Below are 27,796 nucleotides of genomic sequence, written 5' to 3'. Positions count from 1 at the left end.
GTGTGTTTGCATGATGCCCTGAGATGGACTCGTGCCCCATCCGGAGTATATGTCTGCCTCACTCCAGATCCAGTGTACACAGGATAACGTGGTTAGTGCGTGCGCGACAAAATCAACATAAGTATGTGTTTAACTCATCTCTGAATGCAAGTAACTCTCCATGTGCAATATTGACACGATTTCTGGACTTGAGCCACCAATTCTGAATATGGACTACAATCATCCAAAAAAAGCCCTCAAAGCTGCCATGCCTGACATTCTCATACCAGCAGAACAGTCACTATCATGTCAGTATGCACGTCACTGCCGTGCTGAGAATGATTCACCACCCAAATAATATGTGGGTAATATTTAATAATAATAAGCTGTCTCTTTCCACTGATGAATGAGGTAGGGAAGGGCTACCAAAGCTTTGCCTAGCAACAGATGGCTTAGAGTTAAAAATTGTATAACTACAGAATTTATAAGTGGCTGAACCTGATAAAATGAGCATAGCTACAAGGTGGGTGTATTAAACAAACTGGAAATGGAGTGTAATATATATATATAAAAGCATTTCTAGACTCAGTCTGTTCACATTCATTGCTGGTCTACTGATCTTTCTCCTGTAAGGAATGAGACTGTACCTGGTATGTGCTGAGGATGTGCTGGTCTCTCTCCTTCTGCTTCTCATCAGTCTCCTGTGCCAACCTCTTCTGCAGTGATGGAGTACTCTCCTTCATCCTACACAGGAGCTGCCCGCGCAACACAGAAAGCACAGAGTGATTTTTAGCAGGCTAGCTGTGCTGCCACATCACGCAACCAATCACAGTGGGTGCAGAACAAAAAAAAAAACATCAGTGTGTGTTTCAGACCTTCTTGAATAGGCTGACCATCTGCTGTCTGACTCCAGGTGACTGGCTATTCAAGTTGCTGGGCAGGAAGTGGCGGATCAGTTCCATTTCCTGGGTGGAGAGGGTCTCTGTGCTGCGATGGCTCTCGCACACCAATCCGAGGGCGTCCAGACGCACCTAATCCCACAGACACATACAGTTTCTTGACACTAAAGAAATAGGTTCTAAAATAACTTTGCAACTTATAATAAGAAAGATAATAGCATATAGACTTAGGCTCACCTGGTCATGTTTGTGCACCAGAGCTTGCTTTAGTAGTGCGAGAGGTATCATCGTACCCCACAGCTTATCATCAGCAGGTTTGAGGACTCCCTGAGCTCTGGCAGCACGCAGACACGTCATCAATGCACCCAGCGCTCCTCTGCTACCCATAGAGCCTAAAAACCCACAGTCACAATACAAAGGCTAGAAAAAGGTGGGCAGAGACATCTCTAATTGCTTCTGACTAAAGGACAGAAGTAGCTGGTTAAGTGTGTCCTTTATTGTTACTCATACAATTTTATTTGTAGCAACATTGCAGCTTTGTACATTAATCGTTAATAGCCTTAAAAGTGCACCATTTAACTAGTCTTTGAATTGAATTGTTTTAATCCAAATCTCAATAACTTAAAAACAAGCAGGCCTATAAATAATGTCAACTTGGACCTCAAGTGTTCTATCATCAGACATTTCAGGAATGAAAAGCACCGTGGCTGCAATAAATAGACAAAATATTATTACCCACACTTCTGAATAGTGATCCTAATATACAGATTTTTGGATTATGTTTTGAGGAAGTCTGGGAAACTTATTTTACAGTTAAAGTAAAAATGGCTGCAATAAGTTTAACAACCCATGCATTACGGAGCGTTGTATAACTAAACCCCTGTTTTATCATCTTACAGGTTGCATCATGGTCCTTGAAGCATGCCATTACATTCTATTATAAACACCTACATAGATCATATAACAAGTAAATAAGATTGTCTTCTCACCATCTGAGCTGGAAGGCATATCCTGCAGGGCCTGCACCATGCACCCTAAACTAGCAGGGTTACAGCGCAACAATTTGGGCAGAAAGTAATCCAGAATATATGTGGTCTGCTCCAGCCTGGCTGTACATAGCACCTCCAGCAGCGGGATCACCCACGTCTTGTGCCAGTCATCCATCCAGCCATGGCCGTCCCCGAACCGGGAACACAGCTGGCCCTTGTGACTCACAAACAGCCTCTCCAACAGCTCACTAGAGTATGTCGCCAGCGTCTGATCTCCCATAAGGGCTAGCAGCCTGGAAGGCAGACTGGCATCGAGCTTGAGAAGGTACTCAGCACCTAAGTGCTCAGCCAGACATGCCAGTGAGACATACTTGCCCTTCGTATGCCAGTCCAGGGCCAGCAGGCTGTGGGTCAGCTGGATAATGTAAGGGTCAGAGGTTGGGTCGGAGGCAGGGTCACTGCAGTGCTGGTGGAGCAGGAGGAGGTTTCTGAAGAGGATGCGGGTTTGGTGGCGCACACCGTCCAACGGGTGCTCCCAGTGGGCGTAAACGTGGCGGAGGAGGCGTGAAGGGAGCAGGCACTCGCCAAGGAGTGATTGACAGAGGAGAGGAGGTCGGGGTTCAGCCTGAAGGCAGTCAAAAGCAGCACTGCTCCATAGAGATAGAACTCGAGAGACCACCATTGCAGTGCTGGACTCCTTCACTCTACATAAACCACACAGAAAAAAAAAAAAAAAAAAACACAAAATTATATGTACGGTCAGCATTTGGAATTATATATCTTGGATCGATATCATGTACAAGTCCTGTCAACATTTTAGACAAACCTAATTGTAATGCAGCATCTTCTATTGGAAAAGTTCATCTTGAGGACCAAATTTTTATGGATAAAATAAATAAACTATGTGGCCAAAAGTCTGTGGGCACCTAACCATCACATCCGCATGTGCTTGTTGAACATCCCCTTCCAGATATAGTCTCCCCAGTTGCTGTTATAATAACCTCTACTTTTCTGGAAAGTCTTTCCAATAGATTTTGGAGCATGGCTGTTGGGATTTGCCCATTCAGCCACAAGGTCAGGCACTGATGCAGGGTGAGGAGGTCTGGGGTGCAGTCTGCAATTCAATTCATCCCAAAGGTGTTCAGTGGGGTTGAGGTCACGGCTCTGTGCAGGACACTCGAGTTTTTCCACACCAACCATGTCTTCATGGACCTCATTTTGTGCACAGGGGCATTGTCATGCTGGAACAAGTTTGGGCCTCTTGGTTAGAGTGAAGGGAAATTGTAATGCTACAGCATACAGAGACTTTCTATACTATATGTGTGCTTCTGACTTTGTGGCAACAGTTTGGGGAAGGCTCCAGTGTGGGTGTGATGGTCAGAAACTTGTGTGTGTCCAGAAACCTTTTGCCGTAAAAAGTAATAGTAGCAGATAACTGCTTATATATAGACACACACACAAAAATACACAAATAAGTATTTGTAAATTGTCCCTTGCTTTTATGTTACATTATATTACACTTGAAAGCAAAGGGTGAAAAAAAGCCATCAGTTTAATCAGTCCATATTTTATGTCCCCACATTTTTTTTGTTTGTTTGTTTTTTTTCAGGCAGCTGTCTCCAAAGGCAATTTATTCTTCTCAGACAATGCAACTCTGTTTTCAAAAACATGACAGGATAAACTGGCGACCCATGTGCTAAGAGTGAATGACTTATCTTAGGGTTGGCTAAGCAGGGCTAGTGTTAGTCTTGGTATCACACAGATTCCCATAATGCAACAGTGTCAACATGTGTTTGGACATTCACCTTGCGTCAAGAGACAGGATCACATCAGGAATGAGGAGCAGCAGTTTCTCCTCCTGTAAATCCAGTGTCCTTCCTCTCCAGTTGAGCATGGCCAGAGCTCCGTGGCTCAGATACAGAGCCAGTGCAGCAGGCCTGCTGCTTACATACAGCCCTGCACAGCTCTCTTTCAGCCACTGAGGGGCAGTGTCTCCTTCCTGATGTGCGCACTGCAACAGGCCTGCCACCTGAACGCACATGTTGCAAATAATAAGTGACAAATTGAATATTCAGACTTCAGTCTTTAGCAACTGTTGCACAGTGGAAAAATAGCACTCACCATAACAGCTACACTGTCTCCATTTCCCATGACAGACTTTATCAACAATACTACAGCCATGCCAGCTGTGCTTTGCACTGCCTGAACAAACTCCTCTGGATAATGAAAGAGAGAACAGGATTTAAAAAAAGTCTTCAAGGAGTTTGATTTTGGAATTGTTAATGTAATGCTATATCAATACCATTCCCTCTGACCTACCATCAGTGAGAATTTGTGTATAACACTGCAGGAGTCCACTGAATGCTAGTTGTAGAGCGCTGCTGCTTGAGGTCTCCAGCTGGGCAGCACTGATCAGCTCCTGTGATCTCTGAACCACCAACATGGAGGCTTTGACCACAGCCAGACAGCTCTGCATGAGCTGGGCCTGGGCTACATGACGACCAGCCAGACCTCTACATACGCACACGGAGGGGAAAAAAGAAAAAAAAAAAAAACACCCTGTATTTACATCTACATAAAGTATTCCACTATACAACAGTGGTACATTAACAGACAGGATTAGCTAGTGGTCACACTGTGTTTAAGCTTTAAAATTGACCTCACAGGCTTACCTGTTTTGCTCTAGATATTCAGTCACAGCCTTCTGGAAGAATTGGAGTACTACAAGGAAAAAGTGAGACAAGAATCAGTTGAAATCGGAATAAACTATAAACAGTTTCTTAAAATTGCCTATATACACTGCAGACCCTTAGACCATGAGGCCAAATTAATTTTTAAAGGAATACCAACCTTCTGTTAGTAAGCGATGGACACATTTCTCTCCTGTGGCACAAAGCATCACATATTTAGAGCAAAATAAACAAATCAGGTGTCGATGATAAGACACAGACAGAGGCGCCAATACTACTAACAATAAAATACTAGCAGGCAGAGAGAAAAACCTTACTGTCTATACTAGAGGACAATCTGAGTGCATTTTTATCCAGATGTGCAATAAGCAACAGTATGAAAACAGCAATGCAAAATTTCAGTGTGACTACTACTTAATAATAAGCAGCTCCTCCATTTTTTTATTGACCATCCCACTTGTGTTCTACTAGCTTGCAAGACAGAGGGTTGTGAATTCATCTGGATAAAGTCGGCATAAAATGATAGTACCAGCAACCATAAGCAACTGTGTGTCTTTCATGTCATTCTGCTGAGTGAATTTTATTTGTGTACGTTCTGACTGCTGCTTTAGCTAAAAAAGCAGAAAAGTGTAGTTTCCAGGTGTCTCCCATCATAGCAAGAGGTCAAACACTGTAAAAGCTTTGGCTAAACTGCAGACGAAGCCTTACCAATGGGGAAAGAATCTAGACAGGAAGTGATGCAGTCAGTGAGATGGGTGTAATGCTTAGAGCTCAGAGAGGACAGGGACGCAGACAGGCGCTCAGACAGACAGCACACGGCTTTGTCCCGCAGCCAGTCAGGAACATTACCCAAGGCACTGTAGAGCCAGGGAGAAAAAAGAAAAGACAGGGTGTGGAGTTATGTAATGTAGGAATGTGTGCGTGTGTGTGTAGAAGGTAAAGGACACCTACCTGGCCACAGCCCTCCTCAGTGGATTCTTAGCCTGCAGTGTGGTGGTGTATACGACTGCCAGAGTGTCCAAGCAGGTGAGGAGTAAAGGATCTGGTGAAGACTCAGCCTCTGTCACATGTTCCAGCATGGAGCCTGTCTGCAAGGTCACAACACACACCTACCGTTAATTCTACTAACTGACCATTTAATCACTGGTGCTTTGTAGGTATACAGCTACAGCAACTACAACTACTACAACCCCCCTGATTTTCCAGTCTCTGTTCTTCCTCATCAATCAACATGAAGAGACCATAGAACCATCTCTGACCATTATTCGACGGTGGCCATACAAGTGCATCAGGTGCAGAAGTGTATACTTACTACTCCTTCTTTTGACACACTTACCCTGTTCATCCACTGTAAAGCTTCACAACTTTTAGCTGGATATTTTCTCAACCCAGCAATAGGGGTGGGCAATATGACAAAAATATTATATCACAATACTCAAAGACATTTCAGCAATAGATTTTATATATATTTATATATATATATATATATATATATATATATATATATATATATATATATATATATATATATATATATATGTACAGGTTTGCTAAGAAACTTCTAACATTAAAATAACACTAACAAATCTAACACTGAAAAGGGGGAGATTTTTTTTTTAAAATCCTGTAACAATTTAACATTTTACAAATTTAAAAGATCTAATACCACATTTTAGCAAATCAGCCACTTCTAATTCTTCTACTACTTTGTCTTTATTGTAATCTCACGATATACACAACGGGCCTCATTTATCATTCTTTTAGTTGGGTGTAAATGTTTGCCTAAACCAAACCGAAAAAAAAAATTCTGTCGAATTCACAAGTTTCAGAAACTCTGATTTTCTCCATACTTGCGCATGTATGTTGATGAATGCCAATCACCTATAAATTACCAGGCACGTGCACGACACAGCTGATCTACATGTTAAAAGGTCACGCGCACAGACAGCTGTGAGCATGAAACGATCGATCAGCGTAAAGTCTGAGAAACAGAAGTGGAAGTTTTTGACTCAAATGAACACATGAATTTAGTATTTTTCAAGAATACTACATTTCTTGTGTAAACGCCCATACTAATGATTTACACACAAATCCGTTCATATCCAGCTTGATAAATGAGGCCTGTTATCTCAGAAAAGTGTATAGTGGCATAATTTGTAATAGTATCATTATTATATCGTCATATTGCCCAGCCCTACATCCAGCAGTGGCATGGGGGGTTTCAGAATCACTTATACCAGTGTGAGCCACAGCACCATGTCAGTGCTAATATCTCCTCAGTGGCGGTTGATACCCAATGATTCATATAATAGAGGGGGCTAACAAATTCTACATAGCAACACAGAGCGAAACAGTAAATCTATAAAATGCATCTATATGGTAGCTTTATCTAATAAAGTGGCCAATGAGTGTAGGTCCAAGGTAAATATTCCTATTAAACTGACAACTTTGCATATACGGGCAATACAATAATAAATATGGTCAAATATAGACTTTAGCAGACTGTCCTGTTTTTCATGGTCACAAATCGTAACTTTCCTGATGATCTGATTAAATAATAAAACTCTAAGCTTTCTTATAGATCAGATTAACCCGGATAAAATATGACCATGATCGCACCTTAGACACGAGCTGGAGCTGCTGAACCGGGTCAGTGGAGGTCAGACAGACCTTCAGCACCTGGGCAAGCTTCACGGAGTCATCTCCTCCATCTACAGACAGTGAAGCTGAGAGAGAAAGACAGTGTGTGTACAATAAGAGAGTACTGTACAAGGCGGACATTACATGGACAAAATGCTACATTTATACTGGTCCACATTGTGGTTGTGATGTGTCTTGCAATACATTAAATACACATTAGAGCACAGCACTGCTGAATTCTCAGTTCAAATTCGGTCAGAAGGTGTTGATTAATGTTTATATTAATCTGCTCGTTCTAATGCGTTATCATTTCTATAGTATGGTGGTTGCTTATATAATTTAAGCCTAGTAAAAAATCAGATTAAAAAAGTGCTTTTATTGAACAATGAAAAATGTATAATTGTTGACATGGTACACAATGTAAGTTTCTGTAAGTAGACATTAATTTAATATTTATGAAAGGAGTCTTCAGTCTTAGCACTTCAATACAAGCAGAGGTGAAGCTGCTCCTTTAAGTTTTCTGGCAAGGAAATGTTTGCGGTTTCTCAGTAACAAGCTGCATCTTAACTTCAAAGCAAAGTGAGGAAACAACTCACTCACTATGTAAGCGATAACAGGAACTAACTTGTTTTGTGGCTGCCCCGAATATTAAATGTAACTATAAACTGATAAAAAAAAAAAAAAAAGCACACTGTGACGTTCTGTGTGTCATGTGCAGCCCCAGTGGTTGGGGTGGGTTCCCTTGCAGGGAATCGAACCCGGGCAGGGGGGCTGACAGCACCGTGGCCTAACCACTATTAAATTATTAATTATTATTAATAATTATTAAAATTAATAATTGTGAATAATTACAAGTATTTTTAAAAAATAGTGAGATCCTGATGGTAACATGGCCAATCAGAGCTTTTTTAAGGAACTTGTAAACACTGCACATATAAAGTTGGCAAGCATCTGTTCCAATATGCTAAAAATCATTTATCAAAATCACAAATAATCCAATTTTTTTCTCATTTTAGATATAGCACTGATAAACATCTCAATCAGTAACTTAGATGAATCTCATTATTTAATTTTATAGTGTTTTAACAGACTTAAAAGTGAACCAATCGTCATCTGGGTGATACAGGAGAGTGTGATTATAAATCATTACAGTACACAGGTGTAGAAGAGTAAAAGTAAGCACTACGAAGTGTGTTGAAAGTATGTTCAGTATGTGCGTACTGTGAATAGGAGCATGGTGATGAGCATAGGACAGTCCATATGATTACAGCAGCAGCTCTTAGGCACTGAATCTAGGTGAGATTATCCACTGACGCAAGGCTGACACTTGGACATAAAGTGTTTTTGTGAAATGAAAATATTTAGGGTACCTATGTGGAACCACCCACAGCGACAGAAAGCGAGTGCACAAGTTCCAGAAGTACAGAACTATAAGATCTGTCATGTCAACCTGCACCACATGTGGTCACAGCATAAAATAAGCCTTATCAGTACATCTCTACCCACAACATATAAAAAGAAGATAAGAGCATGTTAGCATCATTTTAACTTCAATAAGATGCTTACTCGGCCTGCAATATTTGTTGTTTATTTACCACAAATGACTTTAAAGGTCACCTTTGCCTTGCTTTTTGCTAGTGCCTGCCCTCTCTGCAGAATGAATAAAGTTTTATGCTAATAACAGATAATGACACGTCACAGAGAACTTTTGTGACTAAAAGATCATTTGAAGTGGAAGACATTTCTGCACCAGATTCACACTTGTACAATAATAATAATAATATTAACAATTAGATTTAATTTGAGTCTCTGTCTATGGGAGGCGCCTATGGTACAAACCTTGTGATGCCCGTAGTGTAGGTATTTATATAGTAATAAAAGTATAATAATTCAGTATATAGTTTCAGTGATAAGTGCCCAAAGATTAAATGTGGATAGAGAAATACACTGATAGCTTTTTTCACTCATTAGCAGTCTGGCACCAATACGCATAGCTACAGCTCTATTAACATCAAGCAATGATCAAAATATTCTTGTGCTGACTTATTATTCATAACCTCACAAAACCAACCTCAACTTTTGCACTGTTCTTATGCCACAGATGCACTTTCAAAATGTTAATAAACTTGTTACCAGGGACATCACCCAGGCAGGCGTGTTGTGCATATTGACCAGGTCCGCAACTAATCATTTAAAAAAAGCCCCAAGGAAACAAACACACACACACACACAAAATGTAAATGACTGGAACACACAATCATACTATAATAATTCATTCTAATGTGATATTCAATATTGCTCTAAGAATTTTACCATATATTTCCTAGAGTTCTCCATCCTTCTTCCTTCCCTTTTTTCCTTTTCTTTTCTTCTTTCTTTTTTGTTGCGCCTGACTCATACGACATCTTAGCAAACTTGCTTGAATGAAAGTAACTAATAGCCAGAGACCCCCTACATGTCTGTAATTGGTCACAAAATTTTCAATGGGTTTGGAAGCAATTACTGCAAAACTACAGCAGACTAAACTATTTCACAACATAATAACTAAAGTTAGTTAACTTAATGCATTTGTTCCTTACGGCAGTGATGCAGATGCTCCTGCACCAAGAAATCTAGTCCTGTTTGTTACTAATTTGTATGCTAGAAATACCATTAGAATATACTTCAAACAGGAAGAAAGCTATTAAAGAAAGACTATTTCAGACATTTGGCCTCGACTGACGGACAGACAGAAAGACAGCCTGAAAACATAACGCCTCTACCACTTAGTGACGGAGGCATAAATATTTGCCTGATGATTAACCTGATGAGTTATAAATGATGCATAGGCCTACATTTATGACCATCGGGGTTTGAGCAAATATTTCAGATGGTTTTATTCTGCATATAAGTGGACTACTAAACTCTCTTGGTTGCCCTCATCTTCCTACACTGAAAAAAAAGCTACTTAATTCAAATGTGTGCATCGGTTCCACGGGATTGAACTGAGTTACATTAACACAATTTGATTTCAAACTCCTCACTCGCACCTGAGCTGAGGATCAAACCCATGTCATATGTGATCTGCAACAGCCACATGAACACTGCACTATTCTACTGCACACATTTTGATCACGTATAACTAGACAGTTCCCGTCAGTGCCACCATTACTGCGAGATTTCATAAAGTACATGGTTTATGTTAATACTATGTGAATTGATCACACTCTCTCTATATAATTCAATGTAGTAATTAAAACTTTGTTTACATTAAGTTTAATATAAGCAATGAAATCATGTTTTAATGAGAAACGTCATATTTTTATGTAAACTATACATAATATTTCTTTCTTAAATCTGACCGAGCACATATTTTTTCCAGTGTAGCCTGGGCCTCAGACAGCTTCCCTGGCTGTCTTCGGGGCAGCCCCCAGGTTAGCCAGAGTTCTCATATATATCACAGTGTGTCCGAAGTCTGGCCCCAGGGCTGAATGGGGCCCGTGGGCAGATCTTAACTGGCCCACGGCTTAATCTTTCCTTTCACCTGACAGTGGAAGCAGACTGTGTTAGCTAAATTCCATTTTTTTACCTCTGACTACACCTGCAAATTAATTTACTGAATGATATTTAGTCATGGCTACAGACAAAAAGTGCAAAGTAAAAAGAAGCAATTAAAAAAAAAAACGAGCTCAAAACAAGAATAGTTTTTCATCAAGAGCTGTAGCAAATGTTTGTGCCTCTTACATCAAAAGACTGCTACAGAAAGTTAAAGAATTTAACATTTTATGTGCGTATTTTATTGATGGATCTTACAATAATAATAATAATAATAATAATAATAATAATAATATGAGAAAGTAGATCTCTCGTCATAGAAGTGGGAGCACCCCTGCATTATATTTTTCAGTGAGACTGAGGTGCTTTATTCTTGAAAAAAGAAAAAAAAATCATTTTTGTTTTGAACTAAAAACGCACCCAGCTTCCCCGTGTGTTCCTTCACATAGGGAGTTAAACTCACAGCAGTAGAAAAGTAAACTGTAAATGAAGTGTTTACTCACAGATCAGGCTCTTCAGCTCAGTGCTGTCCAGAAGCACAGCCTCCACTCTGGGAGCTTTCTTCTTCTTCACGACCATGATGCACCTGGATCACAATAACCACTGCATGGGGTGAGTGAGACACGCTGAGGAGTTCAAGATGAAAGACAGGAAGCTCTGTCTCATAGCTGACACATCTCAAATAAATCACACACCGGAAATACCAATTCAGCTAGTGAATAGATGGAGCAAATGGACTGCAGTAGGGAAGGATGGAGAGAAAAGAAATGGAGGGAGGAGAGAGGGGAAAGCTGCTTTACGAGAAATGATAATTCTATTAAAACTGTCTCGCTGAACATGCTGGGTCATGGGATTTACCGGCTTTACTACACTTTTACTCACTTATTGCTACCTCTTCTGCGAGCTTGTAACGGGAGCTGCCTCACAGATGCTAACCGCATGCATGCACTTTTTTCATTTAGGAAAAAAAATAGTCAAATTTCCACTCACCAGCATTTAGTGTTTAAATAAAGTCTTTATCAGGCTTGAAAAATTACCCTCATATCTTTGTTACAAACTATCTACCATTAAGAAAACCACAGTATAACAAGTAGCTAGGTACTTTTCAGTAGAACTTACCACCATAACACACGCGTGTCATACGTACGTCATTTCCGAAACCGTCCTTCACGCCCAAGGCTGAAAAACAAATATTATAAAAAGTGCACTAGATAGGGTGTATCAACCACTACATGTTATATCCTATGTAGTGCTCTGATATAGAAAGGTAAAGTTATTTGGAGACAAGGCTACATTGATTGGGCCACCCGAGTAATTACTGTAATTTCATTGGCTGAACTGAGTGTCAGTTCATCACCAGCTTCCTGCGCGCTGAAATCTACATAACCACACCCACTGTGTATCTGATTGGTCCGTTTGGTGACTGACACGCCCTTCTGTCAGGCCAGTAGCGAGGCTGCGGTGAGATGCTGAAATGAGAAGTGTGAGAGAGAGCGGAGTGTGTTGATGCAAGATCCATGGATCACTGATGAGACTTTAAAGATACAAGGCTTCACTGAGAATAATTATGGAGTGAAATCGGCAGCTATATCATCATCTTTATCTTTTGGGTAAGATGTCACTCTGAAGACTTGTGTGTGTGTGTGTGTGTGTGAAGGGGTCTCTGCTTTCAGTGCTTGCATGACATAAAGAAATAATATTCCATCAGGATCATGTACTAGTGCATGTGATCTGTATAGATCTGATGTTGTGTCCTTCACTTCATCCTATAATAAAAGTAATATATAGAAAGTGCACAAAGTGAGTTGCCTCTAGGGGTGTGACGATATACCGAACCTGACGGTATACCGTGATAAGGAAGTAATTAAAATTCACTTTTAAAATAAAAGAAGTTGTAAACAATATTCAAGCAACACATCAGACCCATGATGGGGTGTAAAGGAATGGAGAAGCTATGGGACTCATCATCATCATCATTGTCATCATCATGATTGGTGAATCTGACAGGAAACAAAGAGGGAAGTAGATCCACTCCTCCTTCTCCCAAGGGTGAAGAGACAACACTTCATCATAATTCAAACAGCATGTGGTTCTTGATCTCCTCTTCCTCTTTAAAGACTCACTCATCTTCGTTTCATCTCTCTTCTGGCTGGATTCTTAGAACAATCTGATGAGTTGTAGTTCGTTTTTAACTAATGGGTCAAACAGGATATAAAATATGAGATGTTTTATGTGAATTAAATGTAAGAATGTACTTATCTATGATCTGATGGTTTTAAATGTATTCTGTTCAAATGCTCAGGTCTTTCCCGACAGCCTAAAAGTAGGTGCATGAAATACAGTGGTGCATGTTATATACCTGCAGATCAGGCGTTTATGAAAAAAAATAAAATAAATAAATAAATAAATAAGGGGGTCTGCTACCAAGAACTGCTTTTATTTCAGCTGTGGAAAACAAATATCATCATTCTTTCATTCGTCTTCAGTACACGCTTTATTCTGATCAGGGTTGAGTTGTATCCGGAGCCTATAACCCGGTAACACTGGGTGCAGTGTGGGAGAATTCACAGTGCTTGGATCCATCGCAGGACACCACGTACACACACACACACATTCACACACTCATTCAGACCTAGCAGTTTAGCATAGTCCTCCTACCTGCATGTTTTTGGGAGGTGGGAGGTAACCAGAGAACTTTGAGGAATCCCATGCGATCACGGGGACAACATATCAGACTCTGCACAGACAGTAAGGCATGCAGAGTATCAAACCCAGGACCCTGAAGCTGTGAGGAAGCAGCGATGAAAAATATAATTTTGTCAAATTATATTTCTCAAACAGAATTACTGTATGGGCCGGCCTGGTGGCGCAGCAGGAAGTGTTAGTGCTTCACAGCTCCAGGGTCTCGAGTTTGAACCTAAGCTTGGGTTTCTGTCTGTGTGGAGTTTCTGTGCATGGTCTCTCCATAGCTGTGTGGGTTTCCTCCAGGTTCTCTGATTTCCTACCAAAAAAATACATTATTATTCACTAATATGAAAAGATATTATTTACTTGATAGTGATGATAATGCTAGAATACACACTCACTGTCCACTTTAATAGGAACACCTGCTCATTTATGCAGTTGTCCAATTATTCAATCATGTGGCAGCAGCACAATGCATAAAATCATGCAGATACACATCAAGAACTTCAGTTATTGCTCACATCAAGCATCAACATTTGATCGTGGCATGGTTTCTGGTGCCAGATGGGCTGGTTTGAGGATTGCAAAAACTGCTGATCTCCTGGGACTTTCACACACAGCAGTCTCCAGATTTTACAGAGAATGGTGAGAAAAACAAAAAACATTGATTGAGTGACAGTCCTGTGGGTGGAAACGACTTTTTGATAAGAGAGTACACTCCATTAGACTTGGGTAAGACATAGAAACATTTAACAAGCATTCGTTCATTATTTTGATGGAATATCTGGTGCTACCACATTGTTTCAGTAGTTAATTACAGTTAGGTTCAGAAGTATTTGGACAGATGTAAAGTTTTTGTGATTTTGCCTTTACACACCACCACAATGGATCTGAAATAAAACAATCAAGATGTGATCGAAGTGTAGACTTTCAGCTTTATTTTAAGAGGTTCCACAAAAGTATGGCATTTACCATTTACCAATTACAGCCATTTTCAACAAACGGACCTGACTGTATATGCTTAAGATAAAAAAAAAAATGTATAAAAAGCTTGGACATATAAAATAATTTAAAATAAGCAGTCAGTTTTTGATAAATGCTAAAAAAAATAGTTCGGATAGTGCAGGAGTGCACATCTCACGTCCTGTAGAGACAGTAATTGTTCCTGCTTTAACACATCCAGTTCAATGCTTTCATTAATTGTCCATAATTACAGCACAGCACTGTTGAATTCTGCAGACCGACTGGTCAGAACTGACTGGTTGATTAAACCGCATGGTGCTCTAACTAACACAGACAGCAGTGCTGACTGTCATTCAAATGACACGTTTATATTAATGTGCTCCTTCTAATACAATATTGTTTCTACAGTAACAGCTCATTCACATTAACTTGTATGGCGGAAACTCCACATAAACTATAAACATTTATATAGTGAGGTAAAGTCTTCTGATATGAGAGATTGGGAGCTCAGTGGCTTAGAGGAAAAGAAGAGAGGCTAGTGCTGATTTAATGGAAGTGATAACAGGAAATAACTTTTGTGGATGTTCCATTAGTTATAAATGGATTAAAAAGAACATAGTGTTGTTCTTTAACTAATAAAAAAGTCTCTGTTGGCAAACTGCTGTAGAACAAGAGGAATAAAGCACTTCATGACGTCCTATTATAAAAAAAAATACATTTTAGGGGTGATAACTGTTCTCCGCTTCACGCTGGGGCACATCGTACTACCAGATCATGTTTTATTCCTTACTTAAACAGTTAGTGATGCTTAGTCACCCATGTGACTAACTTGACTAGCTTAATCACAAAATACATATTTTGTCTTAGATATTTATTTTTACCAACTTCTCTGTAATTGCATCACTATAAAAATTCAGATTTGCAGATATTACATATTATGAAAATGCTACAGAAAAATATTTGTATGTTAGTAAAGAAAGTAAGGTATTAAGTAATGGAACTTTTTTTTAAACAAAATACATAATGAAGTCTGTGAGGATTTACCTGCAAAAAGATCAAAGTCAAAGGTCAAAGTCTCCAGGAGAGCTGTGACGTTCTCCAAGAGGCTTAGAAAAACTTGCCAGCTAATTTCTTTATTAAAAAAATATACTTTACAAAACATCCCTGAGACTACTGATGCATTTTTAATAAGTAATCTAATATTGGCTTTGTTTAGTTGTTTAGTGGTTACTGCTTTTTATAGTATTTTTTATGTAGCAATGTTTTAATTAATTTTCATTTCATTATATTTGAAGGCATCTTTGCTTTCCATCATTCCTTTACACGTGCCTAAGACGTTTGCAGTGTAATGTACATTGATCTGTTTTGTCCTGACATAGATTTTTTTTGGCACTATTATAAGTAAAGGCACAGCTTAAAATCTTAAATCTGAGTCTTTTTCTCCAGTGCTCTTTTCCTGTAAGTTACTGAGCTCAAAGCCACATTTGTTTAGCACAAAATCCTCAGAGACATTTAATTTTTTTTTACACATATGAGTTGTTCATAGGTGTAAAAAAAAACATATAATGAAAAACATTTATTTAAAGCAAAGGATTTTCTCACTCTCTGTTCAATTTCACTCCATCTTCTCCTCTCCTGCACACTTTCCTCCTGCAACTTTACCTTCGCTTGCCATGTGTTTTTCATAACTGAAATGTGTACAATGGAAAAGTGTGATGGTGGCTGGTGCGTTGGCTGGTCAGAGTTTGTTTTGGTAGTGGTCCGTTTGTCCGGGGCCCTGCCCATGCCTGGAACACTTAAGCCATTTTCGTTTTTTTTTTTTTTTTTTTTTTTACATGCTAAAAGAGCATATTCACATAACCGTCCCTCTGTCTTCCTGCTGACTGCTGTGGCTTTCATAACTATTATTTTCTCCGTTTGACTTGTCAGTTGGCACAGCTTTCAGAAATAGCAGTCGGCGGTCGTGTGTTTCACTGCTATTATTTTTGTAATTCTTTATTTTTATAAAGGAAGTCAGTCCCAATTCAGTGCAGTGATGCATATAACACATGCACACGTGTGTTATGCTAACGTAGCAATTCTTCATCCCTCTGCTCACAAGCATGACTGTCTGTAGTTCGTTCCAGGACCGAGAGGCTGTGATGTCCGGCAGCATGAGCGACGCCGACGAGGCTTCAGCTGGGGAATGGAAGGAGAAGTATATGGCTCTGGAAGCTCTGCTCTTGAAGTTCCGTGGACAGATGAGTGTGATTCGAGACCTCACCACAGAAAAGGTTAGCATTTCCACCATCTAACCATCATTCTCTCTTTCTGTCTCTTCCACCTCTGATTATCTGATTACTTCAGTGTCTTTAAAACTCATTTTTATTTAACCTCATGCTGAATAAGTAAAAACTTCACCCCCATGTCTTTCTAAACCGCCTCTAATTACAGAGCAGCGATGTGGTTTTACTATATCTGCAGTGTCCTCCCACAGTGACTTACTGCCTGTTTCACTCACCCACATTTTAACTGAAGCATCTGGAATATCATCATCTATTAACATCTACTAGAAATTATGTTAGTCAAACGGTCAACACAGCTCTTAAAGAGAGGCAAACAACTACATACTAAAGTATTTACCATGTTTGGTGTGTTACAGCCTGTATGTGTGTATGTGTGTGTGTATGTGTGCGTGCTCGCTCTATGGCCTACTTCTTTTGGTCCGTCTCAGGGGAAAACTGATTAGAGGTTAATATAAACAGACGCTTGGCCACAGGGCTCCAGACTGCTGCATTCTGGGACAGTACAAACTTCATAGAAGTATAAACTTAATCCAGACGCTAGTGTATGTAATGTATGTGAATCTTTTTGAAAGAGACAAACGTTTGCATATTGTTAACTTTCTACAACTCCTCAGAGCTATTTAGAGGAACTTCTGTTGTTCGAATTTTGCCATATAATTTATTTATCATCATCCATAGTGGTACAGTGAGTAGCAGCGCAGCCTCACAGCTTCAGAGTCCCCGGTTCAGTCCTGATCTCAGGTGACCGTCTGTGTGGAGTTTCGCATTTTGTGGGTTCTTCCCATCTCCCAAAAACATGCTGGTAGATGGATTGCCTGCACTAAATTGCCACTAGGTATTAAGGACTCTGTGAATATGTGTGTGTGTGTGTGTGTGTGTGTGTGTGTGTGTGTGCATGGAGGCTGCAATGGACTAGCGTCCCATCAAGTGTATATTTTCCGCCTCACGCCTAGAGTTCCCGGGATAGGCTCCAGATCCACTGCAACCCGGACCAGGATAAACTGAATATTGAAGATGAATGAATGGATGGATGAATGCCTAAAAAGAAGTATTAAATTCAATCATTGGGTCAAAGCATAATTGGTTAAAGTTAACTCTCTGCCAAAACCAATTTTGTGTCATTGTTGTGTCATGTTATTTCACAAAACTATTTTCACAACTGGCATCAATGCAGCTTGGCAAGTATAAAGCAAAGAGAAAGTCCCAACTGATTAATATTTTTTTAGATCTTATTTACAAGTGGAAAACTATGGCTCAACTCAACATTCTATTCCGATAAGGATAATTACTTTTTATTCCAGGGCAAACTAATTGGTCTGAAGGTGTTAATTTTCTATAACAGCACAGCTCTGACAGTACTGCCGGCTGTGATTCAAATAATAGGTTTATATTAATGCTCTTGTTGCAGTATAGTATTGTTTCTATAGTAACAGCTCATTCACAGGGACATATTCTTTAAATATTGTGCTGCTAATTAATAATGAAAAGTATACTGTATAATTGTTGATACTGTGTACAGAGATATTGTGTCCTTACAGTAACTCCACTTCGCATCGGGCCATATCATACCACCATGGCGTGGATTATTTTCCTATAAAAGCATGCATCATGGATTATTCCTTAAAGGTATAAATGAACCCTGGTTCAACTATGACAGGGATGTCCAGTACTATCCAAAGGGCTGGTGTGGCTGCAGGTTTTCATTCCAGCCAAGAAGGAGCCACAGCTGATAGCCTATTGACCAAGATGAAAAGATTAAACAGGTAGAATCAGATGTGGCTCCTGCTTGGTTGGAAGAAATACCTGGAGGCACCACTGATCTGAGAAGTAGGAGTGCTTATAGGTGTTCTGCTGATTCCACTCCTCTAGATGAACTCCCAGTCTAATGAGCCAACAACTATTAGTTTGACCTCTTGTCTCTCTCTCTCTCACACACACACACACACACACACACACACACACACACAAGCTCGTTTGATAAAGATCTCCTGTTAACATCGGTCATCACAGTGCCTGTGGACTTGTTGGCCGTGGGCGTATTGCTTCCTGATTGCTCATGGGATTTACTGAGCGCTAGCCATAGTAGAATGTTTTTTTACAGAATACAATCTTGTATGGATGTACTCACTACAAAACAAAGCAGATGTAATGTATTTGTATGACCTCCTGCTTAATATTTTGATTGCGGGATCCTGGATCTGTGTTGGTATTATGGCCTATAAGAGCCACTATAAGAGGTTTAGTAATGCTTATAAAGTGAAGAACAGAGGAGAAGAGCAGGGATTGGCAAAGAGAAAGTGACTGAATGAAACTAAGAGAAGTAAGGACGAATGGCTAGGAGATGAAAGGAGAAGGAGTGAAAGAGTAATAGAGAGAGAGTGGAGGGGGCAGCAGACAGAGCAGAAAATAAACCATCCCGTAATCACAAGACGCCCAGGGGAGGAAATTCCAGGGTTTGTAAACAGAGAGTATGTTATACGGGAAGTCAACATGCATCACACACAACACAACACTTTTTAGAGTGGAAGTACAGGTCATAACGTTTTAATTTTCTTCATCACGTCCAGTGGACTTCCTGCTGAAGGACAGTTTATACATCTGCTTTAGAGAAATTGTGTATACACATTCAACCTTCTCTACTAACCATCAAACACCAATTTGCCCTCATTTTCTTAAATTCATATCCATTACTGTTAATAACAAGGATCTCGTAAGCGTTTGCGTATGTGACTTCATGCATCTTGCAAAAGGAAACCACACACACACACACACACACACACACACACACACACACACGCCCACCAGTGAATGTCTATACACTGAAAGCACTGTGTAAAGACGGAATCTGTTCTCGGTTAGCGCTTGCTCCTCTTAGTGCCTGGCACGCCCAGATTGATTCCACATTTGCGTGGGTGGTGGCCTCAGAAGACCGGAGCCAACCTAGCATAAGGCAGTGTGAGGGTCCAAGCAAGCACTTTACGTGACTTTACTCCTCCCTTCAGCGCTTGCTCCTCACACGTTTATTCTGTTTGCCTGAAAACACCACACTTTAGATGAGCATCATGGCATAACTACTGCATGATGTTCATCATACTGCTCTCTTATGGCTGGGTGTTATTCATGTACATTATGTATTTTGTGGATCGTAGTAAAACGGATTTTGCTGCAAGGGCTGAATTAAGTACGTAGCATGTTCTTGAATGAGTTTCTCCAGCCTATGGACTGAGGCGTGAGTGTGTTTGTGTGTTGGTGTACAGACACTAGGTGATGCTGGGGAATTTAGAGCGGTGGTGTTGTGCTGGGTTGTAACACAGGCAGGCTTTGTAAGCTCCGGTGGGGCTGCGGGGAGGGCGAGCCACAAAGCACACGGCTTGGAATGTTAGGAATGAGGAGGCTGACTGCAGCACGGCCTATATGGCATTGATTTATTTTGAACTTTTCAAAAGCAGAGCCGATGAATGTGTCAGACTGAGACATTTGGGGTGTGTGGCAAATGTGTGTGCATGGAGGCGGATGGTGTGTAGGGGAAGTTTTCTTGTAGCCGTACAGTAGATGCTTTTAACGAAAGCATCTCATATATGTAAATGTAGAAACACAGTGCCCTTTGTTCACGTTTAGTTTTTCTTCAGTTCTCTCCAATAGTCATAAAAGAGGTTCAGTTATGGTGAGTTCGTTGGTGGAATCAGGTTCTCAGAGGCCCGGAGAAGGCTTGGAAGATTGCTACAGAAAGTGTGATGCTCACAGTTGATACCTTTTTGCATGCTGTTTTTCAAAGTAAATACCTTATCAGGTGTGAACAAATGTCAAGAGCCCAGGACAAGCAGATTCCGTGTGGGTTTTTTTTTTTTTTTTTTTTTTTTAAATCATGGTTGCCTGGCAGACAACAAGAAGTATAAGAAAAAAAAAACACTTCTTACTGGCCTTTGCAAAATAAATGTTTTCATTTGGTATGCAGCTATGTTTAGACTTATAGCGCATGCTAGTCGGTCCGAATCCCACTGCCTGCTGCACTACACACATTGACAGAAGCACAATCTCAGGAACACACCAGTACGTAAAAACAAAAAAAAAATGTCTAGTACAAAGCTATGACCTTGCTTTGCTTTTTATGTGCAGTTTGAGGACAGAAGACCACATTTCATAGCCAAAACAATGGCCAACATCTTGCTGACTTTTGCTTGAGCATGCAGACATGATGTGGTACCTTAGAAACTTTGTTAGAAGAGGATAATGATCATATACTCCTTCACTTCCCTTAGTCTGATGGACTGGCGTCCCATCCAGGGCGCATTCTCCCACCTTGCACCCAGTGTCCCTGGAGACAGACGCTTGACCCTGACCAGGACGAACTGGTGACTGAAAATTAATGAATGAATGTATTAATGCACTTAAATTAAATAGTTATTAGCTCACCATATATTATTACATTATGTTAGCTAGCACTTTTTTACCAAGTAAATTAGGTTTCAGGGCAGCCAAAACATGGGACTGGGCACTACACTGGAATTTTTACTTGCCCGGTTGGCTAGTTAATGAATTTATGATTTGTCCACAGCTGACTGTTATACTCAGCAGAAAATTAATTTCAGACAAAACCACTTAATCTTATATAATACGTATGTATTTACAAATTATAGGAGTATAATAGGAATATACAATATATCTAATTTTGGGTTTGTTTGGATTTGGATTTAGGTTAGTCCTAACTCTTGGTTACAAAAGCTGTGTTTTAAAAACAGAAGGCAGCTGCCATGATGTCTTGTTGTCTATGATTTCTCGTATGTCCATGCCTACCTCAGCACAAATAACTCATTTATTCACAAACTGCTTCGTCTTCTCCCCATTTTTGTCCAGACTGGCAGCTGCAACAAAGTCGACATACAGGGATATGTAGTGCAAAACTGATATGCAGCATTCAATTCAGACAGTTGAAGGTATCTCAAAAGGCTGTAACCAACCAATATCTCACACCTCACATGGTCGTGATGATCAGCAGAGGTCATTTTACTCGATAAAGTTAATCGATACCAATGCACTCACAGACTATTTTACATTCAATACATACAACACAACACACACAAACCTATTTAGATTTCTTTGTGTAGACGTGACTAAAGTGTCGAGTATCACAACTCTGGTTTCTTCTCAATCAGTCTGGTATTGTTGTGAAGTCATTCCTGTCTTCTTTTTGTGTATTGTTTAGACTGTGAATGAACCATACGTACTCCTTCATCCAGTTGCTTCTGGCTCCCAGAGGTTATAAGCAGTAACTAGCCCAGCGTTCTGTCTTACAGCTGCATTCAGTATAGTCTGTAATTATGTTGCTTCTATATCTGTACACTGAGGTCGTTAGCTTTATCATTTGTCAAAGGATTTGTCCATTACACTCATTTTCCTTGTATGCCTGTGTATTCAGGCTGCTAATAACAGCACATTTAAATTACATAGCTATACGTTTTGATGTCGATATGGTCTGCAATCACAGCTGGATAATATGATAATATGATATCGATATTTCAATATATTAACATCATGATACACATTTCTGAGTATCATGGGTGTCAGTGCTTTTATAACTCCATTGTTAATCATTAAACTTACAAAGTAACTGACTGAACATTAAAAGTCTACCAATTGTTTTGTTTTCCCTCCATGTCCTTGTTAAAAATTACTTGTTCTTAATGGAGGTTGTTGTAAATGTTGAAACATTCACTTTTTTATGACATGGCTTACTGTTTTGTTGACCCTTCATTAGCAAAATGTCATTGAAACTAAATATCATGATACATATTGAGCACTGTGAGACGTATACCATATAACCCACTCTACCTGAGATACATTTAAAAAAAAAAGCACATTGAACTTCTGTATAACTGTCATGAAATGGAGGGCTGAGACAGATGCAATTGTAGTAAATGAGAGATTTTTAATGAGAGATACAATCTGAAAACATCAGGCAAGATCAAGGTCAGCAACAGGTGTAGGTCAGGTGATCTACAAACAGGATTCACTGGCCAAAGACCAGGAAGCTAGCAAAAGTCAGTAACCGGGATAACAATGCACAGAATCAGGTGGCTTGCTAAAAGTCAGATGCACAAACAAACTGATTGTTTATTTCGCAGAGTTCATGAGCATGAGAGTCTTTTTTAAAGTGTGTGTGATTGGGGACAGGTGCGTGTACTCAAAAGTCCGGTTATTGGGAGCGTGTTAGCGGCAGTGGGTTCTGGAGTGTGTAGTCCGGGGTGGCCATGTTCGTAGACCAAGGTGTGTTCTGGGAAGTGGAGTTCATGGATTAAGCGGATTTGACCATAACACACAGATCAGCCTGCATTCGTGGGGACAATTGGCATTTTTCAAAACACTAATGCCACTACTGATCAATATATCCTCCGAAAATTGGATGAATCTAACATTGGACAGAAAGCCTCCAGAACACAAATAAATACTGTGCTACTCATTTTTCTCATCTTGCAGAGTGGTGCGATATCCATATTCCAAGGCAAATATTGTGACGTTGATTAACAAAGGATATATTTTGCAGGAGATTGAATGGATGCATTTTAGCTCACTATGACTTATGTGCATTTTTGTGGTACTGGTCTTCCTGTTGGTCACTGAAAAGGACAATGATGGTGCAACCAAAACAAGTTTTATAAACTGTGACATAATTATAGTGTACAATATTGTGGAGTGATTAAGAAACAGATGTTTGTGACTGTGGTTTTAAAAAATGGGTGAAGAAAAGCCTTTTTTGAAGTCTCAAACAACAATTTTGTATATCTCCTGACTTGAAAATAATTTGGAGTCACAAATACATCTTAAAATCTTTTACGTTCTCTGTGGAAACACGAGTGAATCACTCTTGGCATATCTGTAGTGATGGATTAGATCACTTTAAATTGCTCGCTTTTATGAGTGTTAATAATGAAGGCAGCATGTGAGAGTGCCAGGAACACACTGTTTTTTAAAATATAGAGTCTGGAATATGACCACTGTAACATGTTACACTATAGAATGACTGCAAAGTGTTAAATCATAACTCAACATACTGTAAACTATATGGCTGTGGGGATTCGCCCATACAGCCCATACAGCCACAGGAGCATTAGTGAGGTCAGGCACTGATGTCAGGTGAGGACGCCTGGGGTGCATTTGGCGTTCCACTTCAGCGTTCAGTGTTCAGGCCACTCGAATTCTTCAACTCCAACCTTAGCAATCTATGCCTTCATGGACCTCACTATGCACAGAGGCATTGTCATGCTGGAACAGGTTTGGGGCATTTAGTTCCAGTGAAGGGAAATTATAATACTACAGCATAAAATCTATACAATTGCGTGCTTCCAACTTTGTGACAACAGTTTACCCACATACGGGTGTGATGGCCAGGTGTCCACTGATAGTATAGGCAGCATGGCTTGTATTGATGGTCAGCCAGAAAAGTGTTTGAGGGGATTTTGACTCTTTCCAGAAACATTGACAAAGTTCTTCTACAATAGCTTAATACTTCATTTTTACTTCAATTTCCCATGATTTAGACCTCTATGGCCTTTGAAGACAAAGCATGTCATTTTGATGCTTTCTGCAATGTTGAGCCAAGGAATGTATGAAGGGAGGGAGGGAAGGAGGGTGGGAGTGAGTATGTGTGCGTGAGTGAATGTGTGTCAGTGAGTGAGTAAGTGCCTGAGTGAGTATGTGTGAGTGAGTGAGTGCACGTATATGTGAGAGAGTAACTGAGTGCATGAGTGAGTATGTGAATGAGTGTTTGAGTGAGTGTGAGTGATTAAGTATGTGTGTGCCCAAGTAAGTGCATTGCTGAGTGGGTTCGTGAGTGCATGAGTGATTGTGAGTGTGTGCGTGTGTGAATGATTGAGCGTGACTGAGTGCATGAGTAGGTGCATGAGTGAGTGCGAGTGTGAGTGGGTGAGTGCATGAGGGCCTGCATGAGTGCATGAGTGAGTGCATGAGGGCATGTGTGAGTGCATGAGCGAGTGCATGAGAGCCTGTGTGAGTGTTTGAGTGTGTGAGTGCATGAGCGAGTGCATGAGAGCCTGTGTGAGTGTTTGAGTGTGTGAGCGCATGAGTGAGTGCATGAGGGCCTGCGTGAGCGCTTGAGTGTGTGAGTGCATGAGTGAGTGCCTGGACCTGCGTGAGTGAATGACTGTGAGTGAGTGCCATAACAGCAGTATATTAATTGAGATCTCCAAATAAAATCATACGAGAGCAATTAAATAAATAAATAAAACAAAGTTCTCCCTGGTGGTATGTTGCTTTGCAGATGCAGCAGTTGGAGACACAGGTTTTGGAGGCAGAGCGAAATGCCTATGAAGCAAACCAACAGGTAAGTGTTCTAAACTTCTTTTCTAGTATTATTTGACTTGATGTGATGGAAAGAAAAGAAAGAAGAAATACAGAGCTGATATGACCAGGTTTGTGTTTGCATTGTGTATTTCAGGTGCAGTGGATGGAGGAACGTCTGAAGGCTACAGATTTGGAGTCTGGTGACTCTGAACTGAAGCTCTTCAAACGCTGCCAAGACCTTCAGGCTGCTCTGCAGGAGAAAGAAGAGCTTATAACATCACTGGAGCAACAGCTAGAGGAGCAGGTCAGTACCTCATCCAAACAGTAAGGGGCAGACAGGGAATTTTACAATCCTGGTGCAAAAATGACTAAATCTATGGGATGTTTCATACTCTTATCAACTTTCCCTTATGAAATGGAAGTGAGATGATAGAAACATAGCTAGTTGCATTGCTTACACAGTCCTTTTGCTTAGAGTTTTAGTGTGATGATATTCTAAGACCCTGGCTTATGTGTATTAGTGTGAGGATGTGTGAGACTATTTTCCTTAAGACAGTCTTGCTGTAAATATATTTATATATATATATAATATATATATATAATAATTGTGTATATATATATATATATATATATATATCCATGGATATATATATATATATATACAATTTAAATCATAAATCTTTCTGACTCTTTTATATTTGCAAAAAGTAGAAAACTGGAAAAATAGAATATACTAGGAGGAATTTTTCAATTGTAACAAATATTGATGACTATCCTGCAGTACCACCATATCCCACAGTTTGAAACCCACTGAACTATAATCATGTGAGTGGCCACTTGCAGAAGAGTGGAGGAAGCAGGGATGGATTTGTGGGCGGGCAGACCCCCTGCATCGTGCTTGCTAATTGTCACCTCACATTGATTGTTAATTGTCACCTCACACCATCACAACCCCAAAAATACACAAATCAGCCATAATATAAACCCACCTGGCTAATACTGTGTAGGTCCCACTTGTGTCACCAAAACAGCTCTGACCCGTCGAGGCATGGACTCCACAAGACCTTTGAAGGTGTTCTGTGTCACCAAGATGTTGGCAGCAGATCCTTTAAGTCCTGTAAGTTGCGAGGTGGGGCCTCCATGGATCGTACTTGTTTGTCCAGCACATCCCACAGATGCTCAAATGGATCGAGATCTGGGGAATTTGGAGGCCAAGTCAACACCTTGAACTCTGGGTCATGTTCCTCAAAACCATTCCTGAACAATTTTTGCAGTGTGGCAGGGCACATTATCCTGCTGATTGAGGCCACTGCCATTAGGCAATACCGTTGCCATGAGGGGGTGTACTTGGTCTGCAACGATGTTTAAGTAGGTGGTACATGTCACATGATGTAAAAGAAAATGTGATTCATCAGACCAGGCCACCTTCTTCCATTGCTCAATGGTCCAGTTCTGATGCTCATGTGCTCATGATGCTCATCACAATTTGGCCCTTGTCAAAGTCTCTCAGATCCTTACCCTTGCCCATTTTTCCTGCTTCCAACACATCAGCTTCGAGAACTGTCTGTTCGCTTGCTGCCTAATATATCCCAACCCTTTACAGGTGTCATTGTAACAAAATAATCAATGTTATTCACTTCACATGTCAGTGGTTTTAATGTTATGCTTGATCATTGTATATGCAAAATATTGAGCTACTGTGCCATTATTCAGAAGCAGTTAATACACACACTCACTCACACACACACACACACACACAGGGTTGTGTCAAAGCTATTCATTAAACTAATAACTAAACTTATTATAAAGCTACTTAATGGATAACTATCTTCATTGGAACTACAGCCATGACAAGAGAATGACTAGGGTGTAACGGAAAAACAATACATCATCTACATATACCACATACCTACCTCACTCTTTCAAAAACTGCCTTTGCCATCTTAATTACACTATGTGACCAAAAGTTCATGGACGCTGAAGGGAAATTGTAATGCTACAGCGTACAAAGACATCCTATACAGATGTATGCTTCCAACCCATACATAGGTAGGTCCACATATAGCTGTAATTGTCAGATGTCCACATACTTTTGCCCATATAGTGTATGAGTCTGTCTAGATTAGCCACTGGGAAGAGGCTATAGTAACTATATAGATCCGAGCACCCTTGCAATTTAGCTGATCCCATCCAAACTCAGTGTGATCAGTAAGCAGTATGAACAAAACAATAAACAGGAATTCTCAAGCACAGTGCCATTGAAGATGCATATATTCTTAGTGATTTGGACTGTCAGTAACCATAAATATATGGTTATTTTTAGCTTTTGGCATAATTAAAGGTGCAGTAAATAAGATTTGTTAAAATTTGGCAAGACTGCATCTCTAATGATTAAAAAGGTAGAGCTGAATCTGATTTGAATGTTTTTTTTTTTACTCCTTGATCCCAGCCCCAATTCCCGCTCATGTAAACAAATCTCCACCCCCATCGAGAGTTAGCATGCTAACTAGAATTAGCATTAGCAACGCCAACCATGACATCACTTTCAAGCTCAAGCTTTATACAGAGTGCCTTTACATACCTGTGTAGGAGCAATGCCGATAATTCTGTGTCTAGTTTCATCGCTTTCAACAGTAATAAATTACTCCATTATGGAAAAGCACTGCCAATGTATATGCTGGTTTATTGTGTTTCTTTTATTTCTTTTATTTTATTTTACTTTTTTTTGAAGCACAGAGTGACTTTTTTGTTCGCAGGAGAATTATCTGACTGTGCTGGGCGCTTGCCGATTTTAGCCTGAGATGGGGCTTAGTGAAGGGGCGATGGGTAGTGTC

General features: G+C 40.1%; 2 protein-coding genes across 11 annotated transcripts in view; one reads left to right on the top strand and one right to left on the bottom strand.

Annotated features, from left to right (window-relative positions):
* The window catches only part of thada (THADA armadillo repeat containing), an 86,245-nt gene extending 74,261 nt beyond the window's left edge, over positions 1-11,984 (bottom strand). Inside the window, exons 1-14 of one of the 9 annotated variants that reach the window (XM_034302820.2) lie at positions 11,851-11,984; positions 11,235-11,317; positions 7,177-7,283; positions 5,509-5,645; positions 5,266-5,414; positions 4,718-4,750; positions 4,540-4,588; positions 4,187-4,380; positions 3,989-4,083; positions 3,673-3,896; positions 1,868-2,571; positions 1,116-1,270; positions 855-1,010; positions 627-734 (exon numbers count right to left, since the gene is read on the bottom strand). In XM_034302820.2, the coding sequence (XP_034158711.2) occupies positions 627-734; positions 855-1,010; positions 1,116-1,270; positions 1,868-2,571; positions 3,673-3,896; positions 3,989-4,083; positions 4,187-4,380; positions 4,540-4,588; positions 4,718-4,750; positions 5,266-5,414; positions 5,509-5,645; positions 7,177-7,283; positions 11,235-11,310 (2,187 nt within the window). In that variant the 5' untranslated portion in view covers positions 11,311-11,317; positions 11,851-11,984. Of the gene's footprint in view, positions 1-626; positions 735-854; positions 1,011-1,115; positions 1,271-1,867; positions 2,572-3,672; positions 3,897-3,988; positions 4,084-4,186; positions 4,381-4,539; positions 4,589-4,717; positions 4,751-5,265; positions 5,415-5,508; positions 5,646-7,176; positions 7,284-11,234; positions 11,469-11,613 lie in introns of all 9 variants that reach the window. The other 8 variants (XM_053232313.1, XM_034302821.2, XM_034302817.2 and 5 more) reach the window with 8 other exon arrangements.
* Positions 11,985-12,197: 213 nt separating this feature from the next.
* Positions 12,198-27,796, top strand: part of plekhh2 (pleckstrin homology domain containing, family H (with MyTH4 domain) member 2) — a 33,925-nt gene continuing 18,326 nt past the window's right edge. Inside the window, exons 1-4 of one of the 2 annotated variants that reach the window (XM_053232316.1) lie at positions 12,198-12,341; positions 16,496-16,652; positions 24,940-25,002; positions 25,117-25,266. In XM_053232316.1, coding sequence (XP_053088291.1) covers positions 12,238-12,341; positions 16,496-16,652; positions 24,940-25,002; positions 25,117-25,266 — 474 coding nt within the window. In that variant the 5' untranslated portion in view covers positions 12,198-12,237. The remainder of the gene's footprint in view (positions 12,342-16,495; positions 16,653-24,939; positions 25,003-25,116; positions 25,267-27,796) is intronic. The other variant, XM_053232317.1, reaches the window with a different exon arrangement.

This window comes from Pangasianodon hypophthalmus, chromosome 3, assembly GCF_027358585.1.
Source record: "Pangasianodon hypophthalmus isolate fPanHyp1 chromosome 3, fPanHyp1.pri, whole genome shotgun sequence".
In the NCBI taxonomy this organism is placed as follows: Eukaryota; Metazoa; Chordata; class Actinopteri; order Siluriformes; family Pangasiidae; genus Pangasianodon; species Pangasianodon hypophthalmus.
The sequence above is the reverse complement of the archived record's forward strand: the minus strand, read 5'-3'. Positions and strand labels throughout refer to the sequence as shown.